We start from the raw sequence: 14,521 nt of genomic DNA, 5'->3' as shown, positions 1-14,521 counted from the left end.
CGATAAGTGTAAACTTGAATCAAATAGATGTAGAATGGTTAAACAAAAAAAGATTTTTGAATGAGATCATGAATCGATTGATATTAGAACATCATTGAAAACCTGGAAGCACTGGATGGCCGTTTCGTCCTATTGTGGGACTCCTCAGCAGTGTGCATCCACGATTCCGCTCGCGAGATTCCAACACAGGGCCTTCAGTCTCGCGCGCGAGACCAGACTACTGAGCCGGCATCCAATGGTTTTAGTGTCCAACATCAACCAATCCACGAAATTGCGCGACCATCTCCCAATGTACTGAGGTAGACACTTTTTTCTACCCGACACGGATTAGCTCCACTGGTCACGGCTGAATTTACGAACTTACACAATTTTTCTTTAAAATTAATAATCCAATTACTGGTTTAAGATCTTCGTTACAGTACTATGAGTTATCAAACTACCAAAATGGTTTTATTTAGAAATTTACCTTGAAATTAGTGATTGGTGACTAGGTAATGGAATGTGAAATTATTTCATATTTGTTCCGATTTGAATACTTCACACAGTCAATATTTTAATAACAATTAATACAAATTATGTGAAAAGATTAGTTGATACATTTTCAGTATAACAGAACGTGTAACATATAAATTATTATTGAATATAGTGGAAATTATTGATGTAAACTTGTGGGAAACCCATTCCACTATTGTATTATTTATCTGCTTACTGTAATTTAGGCACTTAATCCACTATGTAATTTTCTGTGTGAGTCTGATTGAGAATATGTCAATCATTTAGATGGTAATTGGAGGTAGTCGACAGGAAACCCTGGACCCGGGTTTCGTGCTACTTGGCACTAGTCAGCAAGGTGTACCTGTAATCTTGAGGGAACTGGTGCTCCCTGGCGGGTTCAATCTCGTGCCACCCAGCTTCACAGTCAGAGACGTTACCGCTGAGCTATCCGAACCGCGTCAATTATCCTCCCATTGGTTGTAATATTACAGACTATCTCTATAACTGGTGTTTAGGCTTTTGAATAAATCTTAAGTAAATCCATACTTCTGTTAGGAGATTTAGTCGGCATTAAATACTCAGTCAATGGGATGTAGTCAGATATAAGGGAAATTAGCCTCTACAAGCTTCTGAAATTCATTTATTTGGTAACAACTAAGAGGATGGTGGCAAAATTAACAATGAAATGTTTTTTTAAAGATAAACTGACCTGGAACAAAGAAATAATTGAACTTGTCATTTATTTATTTGAACATATGAATATTGGTACAAGAGAGCGCCAATATATATGCGCCACACAAAACAATGAGAATTCGAAGAGAAAGAAAAAAAGGTAAGGAGCGTGAAAAAAAGAGAATAATAACGAAGAGGTTGGTGTAAGGTAGTGTAGTAATAATAATAGTAATAATGAGGGAACGGAAAGGTACAATAAGAAGAAACCTTTCAGTTAAGGGAGACACAACCACTTTTTATGAAGAAAGTAAGAGAAGGTTACAGCAGGATTGCCACTGGCTTCTATTCTTAGCCATATCTGATAACGTCTCTAGCCACTGTGTAGCACCATCTCTCAGACCCCAACCAGGGAGTCGTGAAGGACCAACAGAAGCCAGTCCTTTGCAGCTTTCATACCACGCCACCATTTCATGCACCGACCACCTCTCCGCTTCTTCCAACCAGTATCAGAGTCGGCAAATAATGCACGACGTAGAATTCTCTGGGACGACATTCGGAGAACATGTCCAAGCCACCGAAGTCGGTGTTTCAAGATGGTGACACCAATTGAATTATCATCTCTGTGCCCGAACACACGATGCCGAACCTCTGCATTACTGACATGGTGTTGCCACTGTATGTCAGCAATCCTTCGGAGATAGCGATGATCGAACACAGAGTCGTCTAACATCCTCAACTCGGAGAGGCCAGGTTTCACAAACATAGAGCAAAACTGCTCTCACCGACGCCGTTGTAGATCCGACCTTTTACAGCCAGACTAACATCACGAAGGCGCCAAAGGTGACCCAGATTGGTATAAGCCGCTCTGGCTTTCACTATACGTGCATTGATCTCATCACTCACACCTCCACCAGCACTTATGCAGCTACCTAGGTACACGAACTTCTCGACTACTTCTATCTGCTCACCATCCAGAGTGAGCACAGGATTAGAATCCTGCCAGTCTTGTAGAAGTACTTTGCACTTCGAAGGTGCAAAGCACATACCATACCTACGGACACTGATTGCCAACTGATTAAGTGTGGATTGCATGCCTTGGGCATTATCGCACAGTAAGACAATATCGTCCGCATATTCAAGGTCGAGAAGTCTTTCTCCAGGCAACAGATCCACACCACCATTACTTACATCCATCAGAGCTGTTTCCAGAATGTCATCGATGGCAAAGTTGAAGAGGAATGGTGAGATTGGGCAACCCTGCCTAACCCCACTGCTCGAATGGAACAATGGAGTGAGGTGGTTGTATGCCCTCACTCTGCCTGAGGTGTTTGTATATAGGGCTTTTAGGATGTTAATAAACTTCTCAGGCACATCCTTCTTCAATAGACAATCCCAGAGAACAGCCCTGTCCAACGAATCAAAGGCAGCCCTAATGTCAAGAAACACTGCGATTGTTGGCCTTTGATAAGTATGGCGGTGTTCTAACATTTGGCGGAGGGTGAATATATGATCAATACATCCTCGACCAGAACGAAGACCAGTCCGCTCCTCGTGAGTCAATCTTTCTCGGGTTTTGAACAACCTACGAAGTATGACGGAAGCCAATAGCTTGGACGCAATCGGAAGTAGACTTATCCCCCGATAGTTGTTACAGGAACGACGTGAACCCTTATTAAAGATAGGGACAACTATCGACTCATTCCATGACGTTGGTACACTCTCTAGCTCCTAAACTTTTGTAAACATCGTCGTTAGTTCCTTAGTCAGAAAGTCACCATCATCTTTAATAAGGGCCGGAGGTACGTCATCTGGGCCAGGTGATTTGTATCGCTTCAAGAGTTGGAGTTCCTTGCGGACTTCCTCCTCATTTGGTGGATCAGTCGTCACCGGCCATGGAGGGCAGGACAGTCTGACCGATGTTGCCGGAGCAGCAGGCCAGTTGAACTGCCCTTCGAAAAATTCTGCCGATCGTCCAAGACGTCGATGGATGTTAGTGATTGGCATCCCATCATCCTCGCAGATTGTTTCACTCACACCAGACTTCTCGCTGCCGGTGGCTCGTATGAGTTGGAAGAGCTTCCGGTAATTACCAGATGCAGCTGCTGCTTCCAGCTCATTAGCACGCTTCGACCACCAGGCTTCTCGGTCCTTACGCAAGCTTTGCCCAATTTCCTTGCGTAACATCCTTCGTTTGTGGTCAAACTCACGGTCACTCGGAGTAGACCGACGGGCTTCGATTAGTTGTAAGGAGCCTGCAGAAACCCAGTGCTTATAAGCGGGACGTTTCGCGAACCCACAACTGACTGTACCCGCCATTTTCATGGCGTCATGCAATTGCAACCAATGCTCATCTATACTTTTCAGTGGAATGGTAGCTAGCCTAGAAACTAGCTCGATTCGATACTTGCAAAAGAAGTGGCAACCAGCTTGCTAACATCAATCCGTTGGTGGCGGTCACTTCGTTGTCCACTGAAAAGTAAGGCAAGATTGGCGCAGACCAAGGCATGGTCAGAGTCCAGATAGAAGAAGAACAGATAACTGGTGGTAAAACTCATCCTTGATTGCATCCGGGCTGCAATGTGTCGGAGCATAGGCGATGACGAAAAGACATCGTTTCTCACGCCGATTTCTTCTCACTTTGATGGAACTTTCTAATCTAACAGCACATAACCGACTGTTAATTAGTGCTGCCTCAGCTCTAGCGTTCAGTGCGACACCAACGCCAGCAAGACCTGACGAAGATGCCACAGGGTCCGCGGATAAGCGCACGTAAAACAAGCTTTTTGAAGTGACAGATGGAGAGCGAATTTGTAGTACTTCACCAGAGTCTTGAATACGGGCCTCGGATAGACAACTAACGTCGATATTAAGACTTTCCAAAGACATAGCCAGCCCTATCTGTTGTCCGACCTGCATAAGTGTGCGAACGTTGAAGGCAGCCAGTTTGAATGGTGCACGTGGTTTCAGAAAAACTGCTTCAGTTCTCGTATTCGGTGGTAACATACAATTTTCAACCGGACAGTGACTCGAGAACGTTTAGATACAGTCGAATTTCCACCAAAGACGAGCCGCTGTATAAGTATAATAATTAGTAGATTAGGGATGATAAGTTTGCTATGATCATCGAAGTGAAGCGATTCTAACATTACCTGGTTCCATGCAGCCCCTTTCGTAAAAGTAGCAGAATCTCTTTGCCGAATATTTTATTTAGGAAGATTAAATAATGGATTGACTTAAGTTAAAGAATCCCTGGAAATTAAGAACTGGATAACTGTTCCATCAACAGTGCCCATCTACGATCCCGTCGGTAATCGATTGAAAAATTTCAATTTTCGTTAGTACTTAAAATTTGAATTAATGAGTTTGGATTTGACAGTCCACAATTTCAATCTTAGTCAATTTGTAATATAGCGGAACTATCATCCATTGCCAGTGGTGGTACTTGACCTACACCTGACATGGTTATACTCCATTTGGTTACGAGAATTTTTTTTTGAAGTTAATTACTAATGAAGATTTGATTACTACTAACAGTTTCATAGTTGGCTAATTCTTAGTGCCCGTCGAATTTAAGTTGCATTCATACCACTAGTTGCCATAATAAGATGTACCTAAAATCTTCGGAGAACTGATGCTTTCTATAAGACTGAGTCCAATGTCATAATAATATCACAGTTATTATTATTATATTATATTGTACAACGATCAAGTTGATATTAGTATACCTAGTATCATTAGCTGTGAAGCATAAAATTTTATATAAAAAAACCTGTACTTGGTATAAATATGTATCGTTATTTATCAAAGAACGAAAATATTTACCAATAATAATATTATTATTAATAATTATTATCACAAATTATTTATGGTCAACTGAAATACCGATGATTAAACCGTACACAGAAGAGATAGAAACAATGTAAACAAACTCTCTAGAAGCTGAGGAAAAGGAGAGCAAAATGTGAAAACAGTTTCTGTACATACACATTTATCCATACAACATAAAACATTGGAAACAGTAGTCAGTATAAAAACACAATCTCCCGTACACACACATACAGCCTACTCTGATTGCTCGAAGAAAACACAACAACATATCGCGGTGTATATAAGGATGAATGTAATGATCTAAAAAAGCGTGCTTTATTTTGCTAATACTCTCTGTTTCTCTCTCTCTCTCTCTCTCTGAGTACAGACAACAACACCACGACACTTCTCATCTTTCCCTTCATAATCACTTACACGATAAGCAAGAAAGAAAGAAAACTCTTTGACATATACATACATTCAATATAAGCATTAAACCATGGTATCCAGTAGGATACACACAACAAATGGACAAAAAGAAAAAAACTAGATGAATGTCGGAAAAAGTGGAGGGTAGGAAGAGAGAGAGAGAGAGTCTTTAATCAAAAAATACATACATACACAAAATGATAAATCTATTTCGTTTACTTTCGTTACAGACAAAACGAAACATTAGAAAAATCAAATGTGAAATAGAAACAATGTGTGTATGTAGTTCAAGGATGAAGTACCGCTAGGTTGCTTTTTTTTGACCTCGAACAGTATGTTTTTTTCTATAATGAAAGAAATTAATTTTTTTCAGAATATTTGTGTTTTGGATAAGAATCAAATAAGAGGTAATTGATAACCTGAAAGCTAAAATTGTTCACTCATTCAAAATGAAGAAGAGTAAAGGAAGAGCAAAGATAATGAAGGTGTTGGTTCAAAGTAGGACTATTAGATTATTTTATTGTAATAAAAAAAAGGGATGCTAATAATGAGAGGAGAGGAAGTAAAAGTTAGTAATTTATATATATATATATATATTACTATTCACAAAATAAAATACTTATTTTAGAAAAACAGAACATTTTATGTGATATATGCGAGGTACTAGTAGTAGTGGAGAATAGTGTGTATGTATACGCAGAATTAGTTCAAAATAGAAACATGAAAAAGAAGGCTCAATTTGTGTATGCAAAGAGAAATAATGAAAACAATCAAATGAACATGTTTACATGTGTTAGAGGAAATAAATTACACATTTGACTATTATTTTTCTGGAGAAAAGAGGCACATGAAGGATATGCGGGAGAGAGAGAGAGTAACAAGTGTACACTTTTGAAGTATCTAATTACGTTTAGATATATTGTGTATTCACTCAAAGCAGAATAAAAACCGAGATGTTAAACCACAATAAATTAGATATTACATAATTCAACGCTAAAAATCTGATTTTTTGTTCGGTTAACTAGAACAGTCAATTGATGTATTAAAGAGTAGTATGCCAGTCTTAATCTCTCGAAACATATACTCTCTCTCTCTCTCTCATTGTTATGTGTATGTGTGTGTTGATGGAGAAGCAGTAAGAAGTAAACAGTTAGCTTCTTACATTCAATCATTTTGCATTTATATAAATAATTTGTTGACCATTAATTGATTCGACCGGGTTGTTAGAATAGTGTGGTAGACAAAAAGAAATCATATATTGGTAGTAGTAGTAGTAACAACAACAACAACAGAACACAACATTTCGATGTTGTTCATGGAATTAAAACAAAAACAGAGAAAAACCGCCCAACAAGACAAGTAAAAATGAAAATCTGACTAAAATGATGTGAGAAAAACAAACATGACAAAAATTGATTCACTAATTAACTTAATTTAACAACAGTGAATTAGATGGGAAGCAAATAGCGTAAGTATTATGTAATCTTCAAATAAAATGCCACTCTTTATATTTCATTTGTATGCATTTCTTACTATGGGAGGAAGAAGTTGATGAGAAAATGGTTTTCTTTTGTTATTTGCAAATGTGTAAAAGGAAATAGACAAATTCTTATGATATTGATTAGTAGAAACGTCTGACATCATCACCATGATCACGACGACAGTAGATGGTAATGACGAGAAATAAGAGAGGGAGGAAGAGTCAAAGAATTGGTTTCATACAGATGATTGGTACATATGTATATATATATATATATATATATATATATGATCGATAATTGGGATTACTTTTTTAACAAACAATAATGAATGATGAGTGGATCAACTTCTGGTTGTAATTGAATCTTCAGATGTGGCTGAACTTTGTTGACGGTCAATATAGAGTTTCAAAAGGCGTTTCTGTTGAGTAAGGATACAAGGGAGGGAGGTTAAAGAAAAGAGCTAAGTGAAGTGATAGGAACTACTAAAAAAGGAAAATTATTCAACAAAAACTGACCGACAGAATTTAACTGGTCCTGGCAACAACACAAACATGAGAATGGTCACTTATTATTTAGGGATCAATTAGTATAAGCATGAAAGTTCTACATATTAGTGTTGGTTTTTACGACTGTAACACTTGGTGAAATCGACTTCTATACAATGTAATCAATAGCATCTTCATTCTCTGCATGATTTTAGAGCGGGAAAACACATCTGAACCAATGATAATAATACTTTTGATGAAAGTGCAAAGAAAGCATATACTTCATGATGAAGGCTACATACAATGGCTTTTCCTAGTGAATAGTTTACGGAGTTAGTGTTGTCTTTCATTGAGATCATGAACTGATATAAGTTAGACCACCATTTAAATCTGGAAGCACTGGACTCCTCAGCAGTGTACATCCATGATCCCGCAAGCAGAAAATCGAACTCAAGAACTCCGGTCTGGCGTGAGGACACCTAATCTCTGGACCACTGTGCCGGCATCCAACGGTGTTCATGGTTCAAATGAAAGACAACCATCCCCGCAATTTCTATACTGAAAATTACCATGCGCTCATAAGAGACTAGCTTCGAGAGGAAATTTCCAGAGCTCTAGCGAGATGTGACTAGTGGAGCTAAGCCATGTCGATTGTGAAACAGTTATTAACCGAAGACAGTGGAGGATGGTCATGCAATGCCGTGGTTTGATTGAAGTCAGACATTAGCACGGCTAAATGTCAACCTAGCGATCTGGAAGTTAAGCGTTCGTGAGCGAAACTGGAAATCCTGGATTCGATTCCCTCATGCGTAGTCATGGATGTGCACTGCTGAGGAGTCATAGACTAGGATTAAACAGCCGTCCAGTGCTTCTTGGTTTTCAATGGTAGTTTAACCTGTATCAGTTCATGATCTCAGTGAAAGTCAACAAACTTCACAACCCCATTACTGACAGCTAGTATTGTATTTATGAAGGTAAATGAACTATCTCTCAGAATACCCCAGATTCAAAGTTAACTTCATCTTAGACGACCTAATAATAACTTCCGCGTTTTCAACTTTACTAAGTTTACTAGATCTTTGAGAAATAAGATGATACCACTCTACGGTTGATTAACAAATGTCCATTCTGTAAGTTGTAATAGACGTCCTAAATGAAGACAAAGATAAGTTAGTGTTACGAAACCTGGATTTAACCTATGGACAAGTTGTTGAAAAGTACGTAAAATGACTAGTCTTATAAACTGCATAACGTATTCCTAACAAAGCTGGCTTATTCATAAGATGCGTGACTGTGTGTTCTTATGGTTAATCAAGTGTAATTGTAATTACATAACGAACATTATGCAAGTTTATTCGTAAATGATTTCAAAACATAGATGGATGGTCGGAAGTAGATAGTATGCATAAACAGGGCGGATTAATTATTCACCTAAAAAGATCATAATTGTGAGATAATACATATTACGCACACAAATAAAATTCTGTGTTCAATATAATAATTTAGTACGTAATAATAATGATAACAATAATAATAATAATAATGCATAATTCGGATAACTTACTTTGCCAGCGTTTAATTCAGTTAAATAACTCCAGATATCATCACCAAGTTTCATAGCTATTGCAACTAGACAAAACACACTGGCCTTACGAATGGCACTCTCTTCATGATTACAAGCCTTTAATAATAATAATAATAATAATAATAATAATAATAATAATAATAATATTGATAATAATAATAATAATGTTGATAATAATTAATGTGCACAAGTATGAATGGGCTATATTTTGTCTCAAATATACACAACAGCATGCACAAATGTTCAGGTCAAAAGTTACGCAGAGTTACATATAACTAACCACCCCAAAAGAGCGGGAAATAGTCGAAGAAAAAACTGAAAGAGTTCAGTTTGGGGTAAATTCTCTTGGAGAGCGAGAAGGTGGGTAGGAGGATTGTAGTCAAATATTACAAACATGATTAGGAACGAACTGATTAAACTAGGTGCGGGGGACATTTTTTATTGACTTAAAAAGTATGAAGTGATATTGAAATATTTCCACGACTAGTAGTACCGTGGCGAGACAATAATTTATGGACGAACCGATCAGGGATAAGATAACAGGTCTCGGAATTCGGCGCGAAATTCACTCATCCAGTTGGCTGAATAGAGTTTGGGTATTATAGCTGATGTCATTTCTTGATGAAAACCCTAAATCTAATTCCTAACTTTAACAATCATCTGTAAATTATAATTACAATTCCTCACACAGGTTTATAATCCTAATTTAGTCCTAGTTATTAAGTGGACATTCTTGAGATCAGTCTAGCGCCGCTTAATGGTCGTCCATAAATTATAGTTTAATCAGTATTGCTTGTTGACTGGCAATATAAACAAAACTCATTTATTACATTGTTTGATCATGTATGGATGAATTTGTAAAAAAAATTGTATGTATTTTAAAGAACATTGGTGGAATATGAGCACTATGAATGAAGTTGTATTTTAGTAGTTAATGAGGGTTTGAACACAGGTTCATCGGTTTCGAGTAGTGGTATTACTAGTCTTCATGTTTGAAGTGTGGTAGTTGAGTGCCAAACCTATTAATACCTACCTGTTAAATAAGTGACGTAAAAAATATCACTCATCAGGGAAATGTAACACAATTCAAAAGTTCCGATAAAAGATGGAAAAACATTGACATCTGGGAAAAGGACTCCTGTCAAATAGGTTGGAAAGACGGTTGGTTTATCAAGAGAAAAGCTCATTTTTGCAAAGCAGAATTACCATGGTGCAGATGCACAACAATGATTAGGAAATGAATGGGAATCGGCTTCTCGAATCATTACGCCAGTCAAAGTAGAACACATTGTCTCGCCGTCTAAAATCCCGCTTCGACGCTCGCCTTGTGATATGATGGAGTCTTCTATTGGCAGCATATTATCCTCACGGTCATACCACAATGGGTATCGTATATATATATATATATATATATATAGATATATATATATATATATAAGCATTTTATAGACCTTTCATCACGGCAAGTACTTACTACACGGATACATATAATACACAAGTCAAAGACCGATGTACTCCATTATATACACAAGAACATAGATGGAGCTTCTCTTGTTATCGCCCCAGAATGAACTCTTAACAACCTGTAGTATTAAATTACGCAGTGCGTTTTGGCCAATCCAATTTATGACAGAATGGTAGGTTAGTTCAATCTCCATTGACTACTCACATCGGTCTTTATAGGACAAGTCATGATAGCAAACAGAATTATAGTCAAATGATGAAATGCGGTCAATTCAGAAGATAATGAAGTAACACACGTGAAAGCATAAACTTACAATTACAAGTCCAGGAATTAATGCATTAATAAATTCATGTACTAATTCCGGCGAAGAATTTTGTATAACTTGCATTTGCATTTTAATTGCTGGTAAATTAATGTGTAGTTGTGAATCATTTATTAACGGTGTCAATACATTGAGACATAATTCTTGTGGAAGATTTTGTGCTACTGTATTGGCGCAATCTTCTGCAGCTCGAATAACCTAGTTTGATTGAAGGAAAGGAAGAAATAATAGTAATACAAAAATGATGAACATAGTAACATTATTTACTTAACTTACGAAGATTTTAAACAGTTTGTTTTCATTTCGAAAAAAAACTGTCATCCACAAATTGCTTATAACTGTATTCTGGTTTAGTTTATTGACATACTGAGCAAAAAAACATAAAACTTAAATTTATGGTTACTAAATTGAGGACAACTACAATCAGTGGGATTTAAAGCAGTCACCTAGGATGTGCTAGCGATCAGATATTTGAAATGAAGTCGGACTGAGTGCATCGTTGGGTGATGACATTAGGTACTCGGATCGTTAACAAACGGAGAATGGACTCTCTCTACACTCGGCTGTACAAAGGCATCTGGTGGCGAATTTACGAACGAAACACTATTAGTTTGAAAGTAAACACTAAAATTATCTACGAAGATGAATATAGAATAAATGGCATTTGTAGAGTAGTGATTATGAGACTAGAGGATAAGAATCCTCGGCGTAATATATATATATATATATATATAAACAAGTACGGTTGAAAGTCTAACACATAGACTCTACTAAGTTGCAAAGAATTAACGTTGATTAATTTTTTCGAATGACTCTTAGCAAAAGAAAAAGCAGATGACAGACAATAAGTGAACAATAATAATAATAATATTTTGTCCATGAAATGTAATGATCTAGACATTCAAAAGTGAGTGAATACACGTAATTAAAAATAGAACTTACAGATTTTTCACTATCTCGACAGGCTTCAAGTACTTTAATAACAAATAAATAAGCGAAATCATGAAATAATTCCGGTTTAGCTCGTACTAATTCTTGAAGTACACGAAGTGCAAGTGCTCTTGTTTCATGCTAGTAGGAAGTAAGTGGGGGAAAAAACAAGCAACATATATTTTAAGAAATAAAAACTTGATTGAAAGTGAAGAAATTTCTCAAAAGATAAAAAAGTTCTGCAGCCAAATGTCAATAGTTTCATTTATATTACGTTTTTTCAGGTAAATGGTTTATAATTGTGAATTTTTTGCTGTTGTAGTTTTGGGAGAAATACCATCAGTTCCTATTATAAAAAGCAAAAGAAGGGAGCTTTCTGATTATTTTACAAGCATCAAACCAGTTCATTCTGATGACGTCCAACTGTTTGTTTTCTGAAGTTTTCTTATATTCACGTGTTCTGTTAACTGTTATGTTCGGGAATACAGGTGAATCTGAATGAGATAAAGCCAGTTGAACAGAAATTCATCAGAGTGGATCGGTTTTCAATGCATATGGAATAATCAGAAAGCTCTCTTTTTCTATTCGAAGTAGGCGGCTGATTATGTTATACAGAGCGATGAAATCTTTGGAATCAAACCTTAAACGTCAGAGAATACGCTACTAACCAGAACAATTATTTGTGATACTACCACAATCAAAACAAAGCATCATCTCCTTGAGGATTGCAAATTGAAAAGATATGTATTCTGATCAAGAATTTTTGACACATAATGAAAGATACACAAAGAAATCGATATTGTTGTTTTATCATTCACATGAAACTCTCTGGTTAGCATGGAATTATTTGGAAAGGTATAGCGGGAACCGATCTAATTTGCAAACTGTATAAATCACACGTTGACCTCAGTTGGGATAACTCTAAAAACAAGGGGCGTTGGACAGCTATACCATCACGGTATGGAAGTGTGCCCCCACAACTTTGACGTCCCAGCAGTTCTAATGATTAAGTGTTCACAGAGCGACATGTAGAACATTAAATTCGACCCCTGCATGGTCGTAGGTATGCATTATTGAGAATTCTTACATAGGGACGAAATTAATATTCAATACTGTTCGCTTTTCGATAGCACCCTACGTGAAACTAATCTATGAGTACGATCTAATAACATGGAACTAGACTGCAAAACATCCTACTTTTGTATCATCATATTAGACCAGTAGCCATAAATAAGGTCCTAAAGATAGCATAATCGGTTACAAGAAGTGTTTAAATCAAGGTGACACTATATGAAAATTCGGTTTAGCTACATCTTTTAATACTAATCATATTCAACAATTCCTCATTTTAAAGTTGAAAAATCTGTTAACTATGACCTTTACAGCACACTATGGTTAAAATTATTTATAGTTGCTAAGATACAGAAATATTTTTCAAGACATTCACAATAACATATGCATTGATTAGTAATGGTGTTTGCCAGTCAATATATATAAATATAACATGCAAGATTTATGGTCGAATTCATTACAGAAAACAATAACCACAACAAAATAAATAATCAAGTGTCCGAATTCTGTTGTGGTGTGAAAATCAAGTATGTTAAAATAGTAATTTACATGGAGGTTAAGCGTTTACTAACAGTTAACTTTTATAACACTAAGATGAAGGTACGTACCTTCAGTTGATGAATTCTGAATAAAATGAAAGGCGCTTTTTATATTTCAGTGTTAGTCCTAAGCCATCTATTATATATAGAACTTAATACACTTATAAGATTAGTGTTCATTACATTCTTAGTGTGAAAATATATCAGAAAAGTTGATAATAATAAGTTTATAATAATCCCAATGAATAAGCATTAGAAATTCCGACGTTTGACGACTTAAGTCTCTTCTTCAGAGTAAATTAATAATTGAATTCGGTTTGCACCATCAAACGTTTATGTAGTGTTTGGGTTGATGGATGTGCACAAATAACTACAAGTTGAAGTGATAGAATGAAATGAGCTTTGAAAATATATACTCTGTTGACTAGAAAAAGAGCTCATAAATGGTTTTTGTGTTTTGCAGTAATTTTGATCACCCACAAGTAATATTAAGATGATTTATTTATATAAAATCACACCAAATAGTATTTAACACATGTGAAATATATCATCACCGAAAAATATACCATATTCAAACAAACTGTAAAGAAAAATTTATCTACAAGGTGAAAATTTAACTCACTCCATCATCACCTAATGTCTCTAGGAGAATTAACAAAGTTGGCTTGAAATATTCATCCCAATTACTGATAACACCATCACGTAATAATTTGATAAGTTTTAACATACATGTCTTTCTTTGTTCATAGCTTGAATTAATGTGAGACAGAGAGATAGAATGAAAATAAGAAAAAAAATTTGCAATGAAGAACCAGTGTAGAAAAAACTTCGAAAGCAAACTAAAAAGTAGAGAACACCGTTGAAAAAAGACAGTTGAACAAAATACAAACACAAAAAAGCTGTTGTTAGTGAAAAGTTTAGCAGGACGTACACAAAATTGTCAAATAGGCTTCAACCTATATTCATTTGTGATAGTTTGGCAGTATCTGATCTATATCATAGCGATTGATTAAGTTGTGGAGTGTATTTCCATAATTTGTCAGTTTCAGAAATGGACTCATTAAACTATTCTAAGTACGAATTATGGGACAGAGTAATTATACTTTAGTAGAGAGATGTGTATATATAATTTAGGGGTGATTTTCTTCACAAACCTTTATCATGTCAAGTGGTATTAAACACTAAAGAGTACTGAGTCGGCAGTTTAAACGCTGTTCGAAACTCATTTATAAAGGAATGG

The 14,521-nt window shown here is 36.2% G+C and overlaps 1 protein-coding gene across 1 annotated transcript in view; it reads right to left on the bottom strand.

The window, feature by feature from the left end:
* Position 1: 1 nt before the first annotated feature.
* Positions 2 to 14,521, bottom strand: part of CLASP1 (CLIP-associating protein 1) — a 95,303-nt gene continuing 80,783 nt past the window's right edge. The window contains exons 24-28 of the mRNA XM_051215596.1: positions 13,904 to 14,030; positions 11,684 to 11,812; positions 10,733 to 10,939; positions 8,934 to 9,050; positions 2 to 7,302 (exon numbers count right to left, since the gene is read on the bottom strand). Of these exons, the coding sequence (XP_051066126.1) occupies positions 7,225 to 7,302; positions 8,934 to 9,050; positions 10,733 to 10,939; positions 11,684 to 11,812; positions 13,904 to 14,030 (658 nt within the window). The 3' untranslated portion in view covers positions 2 to 7,224. The remainder of the gene's footprint in view (positions 7,303 to 8,933; positions 9,051 to 10,732; positions 10,940 to 11,683; positions 11,813 to 13,903; positions 14,031 to 14,521) is intronic.

Source organism: Schistosoma haematobium, chromosome 4, assembly GCF_000699445.3.
Source record: "Schistosoma haematobium chromosome 4, whole genome shotgun sequence".
Taxonomy (NCBI): domain Eukaryota; kingdom Metazoa; phylum Platyhelminthes; class Trematoda; order Strigeidida; family Schistosomatidae; genus Schistosoma; species Schistosoma haematobium.
This window is presented reverse-complemented; position numbering and strand designations above follow the sequence as displayed.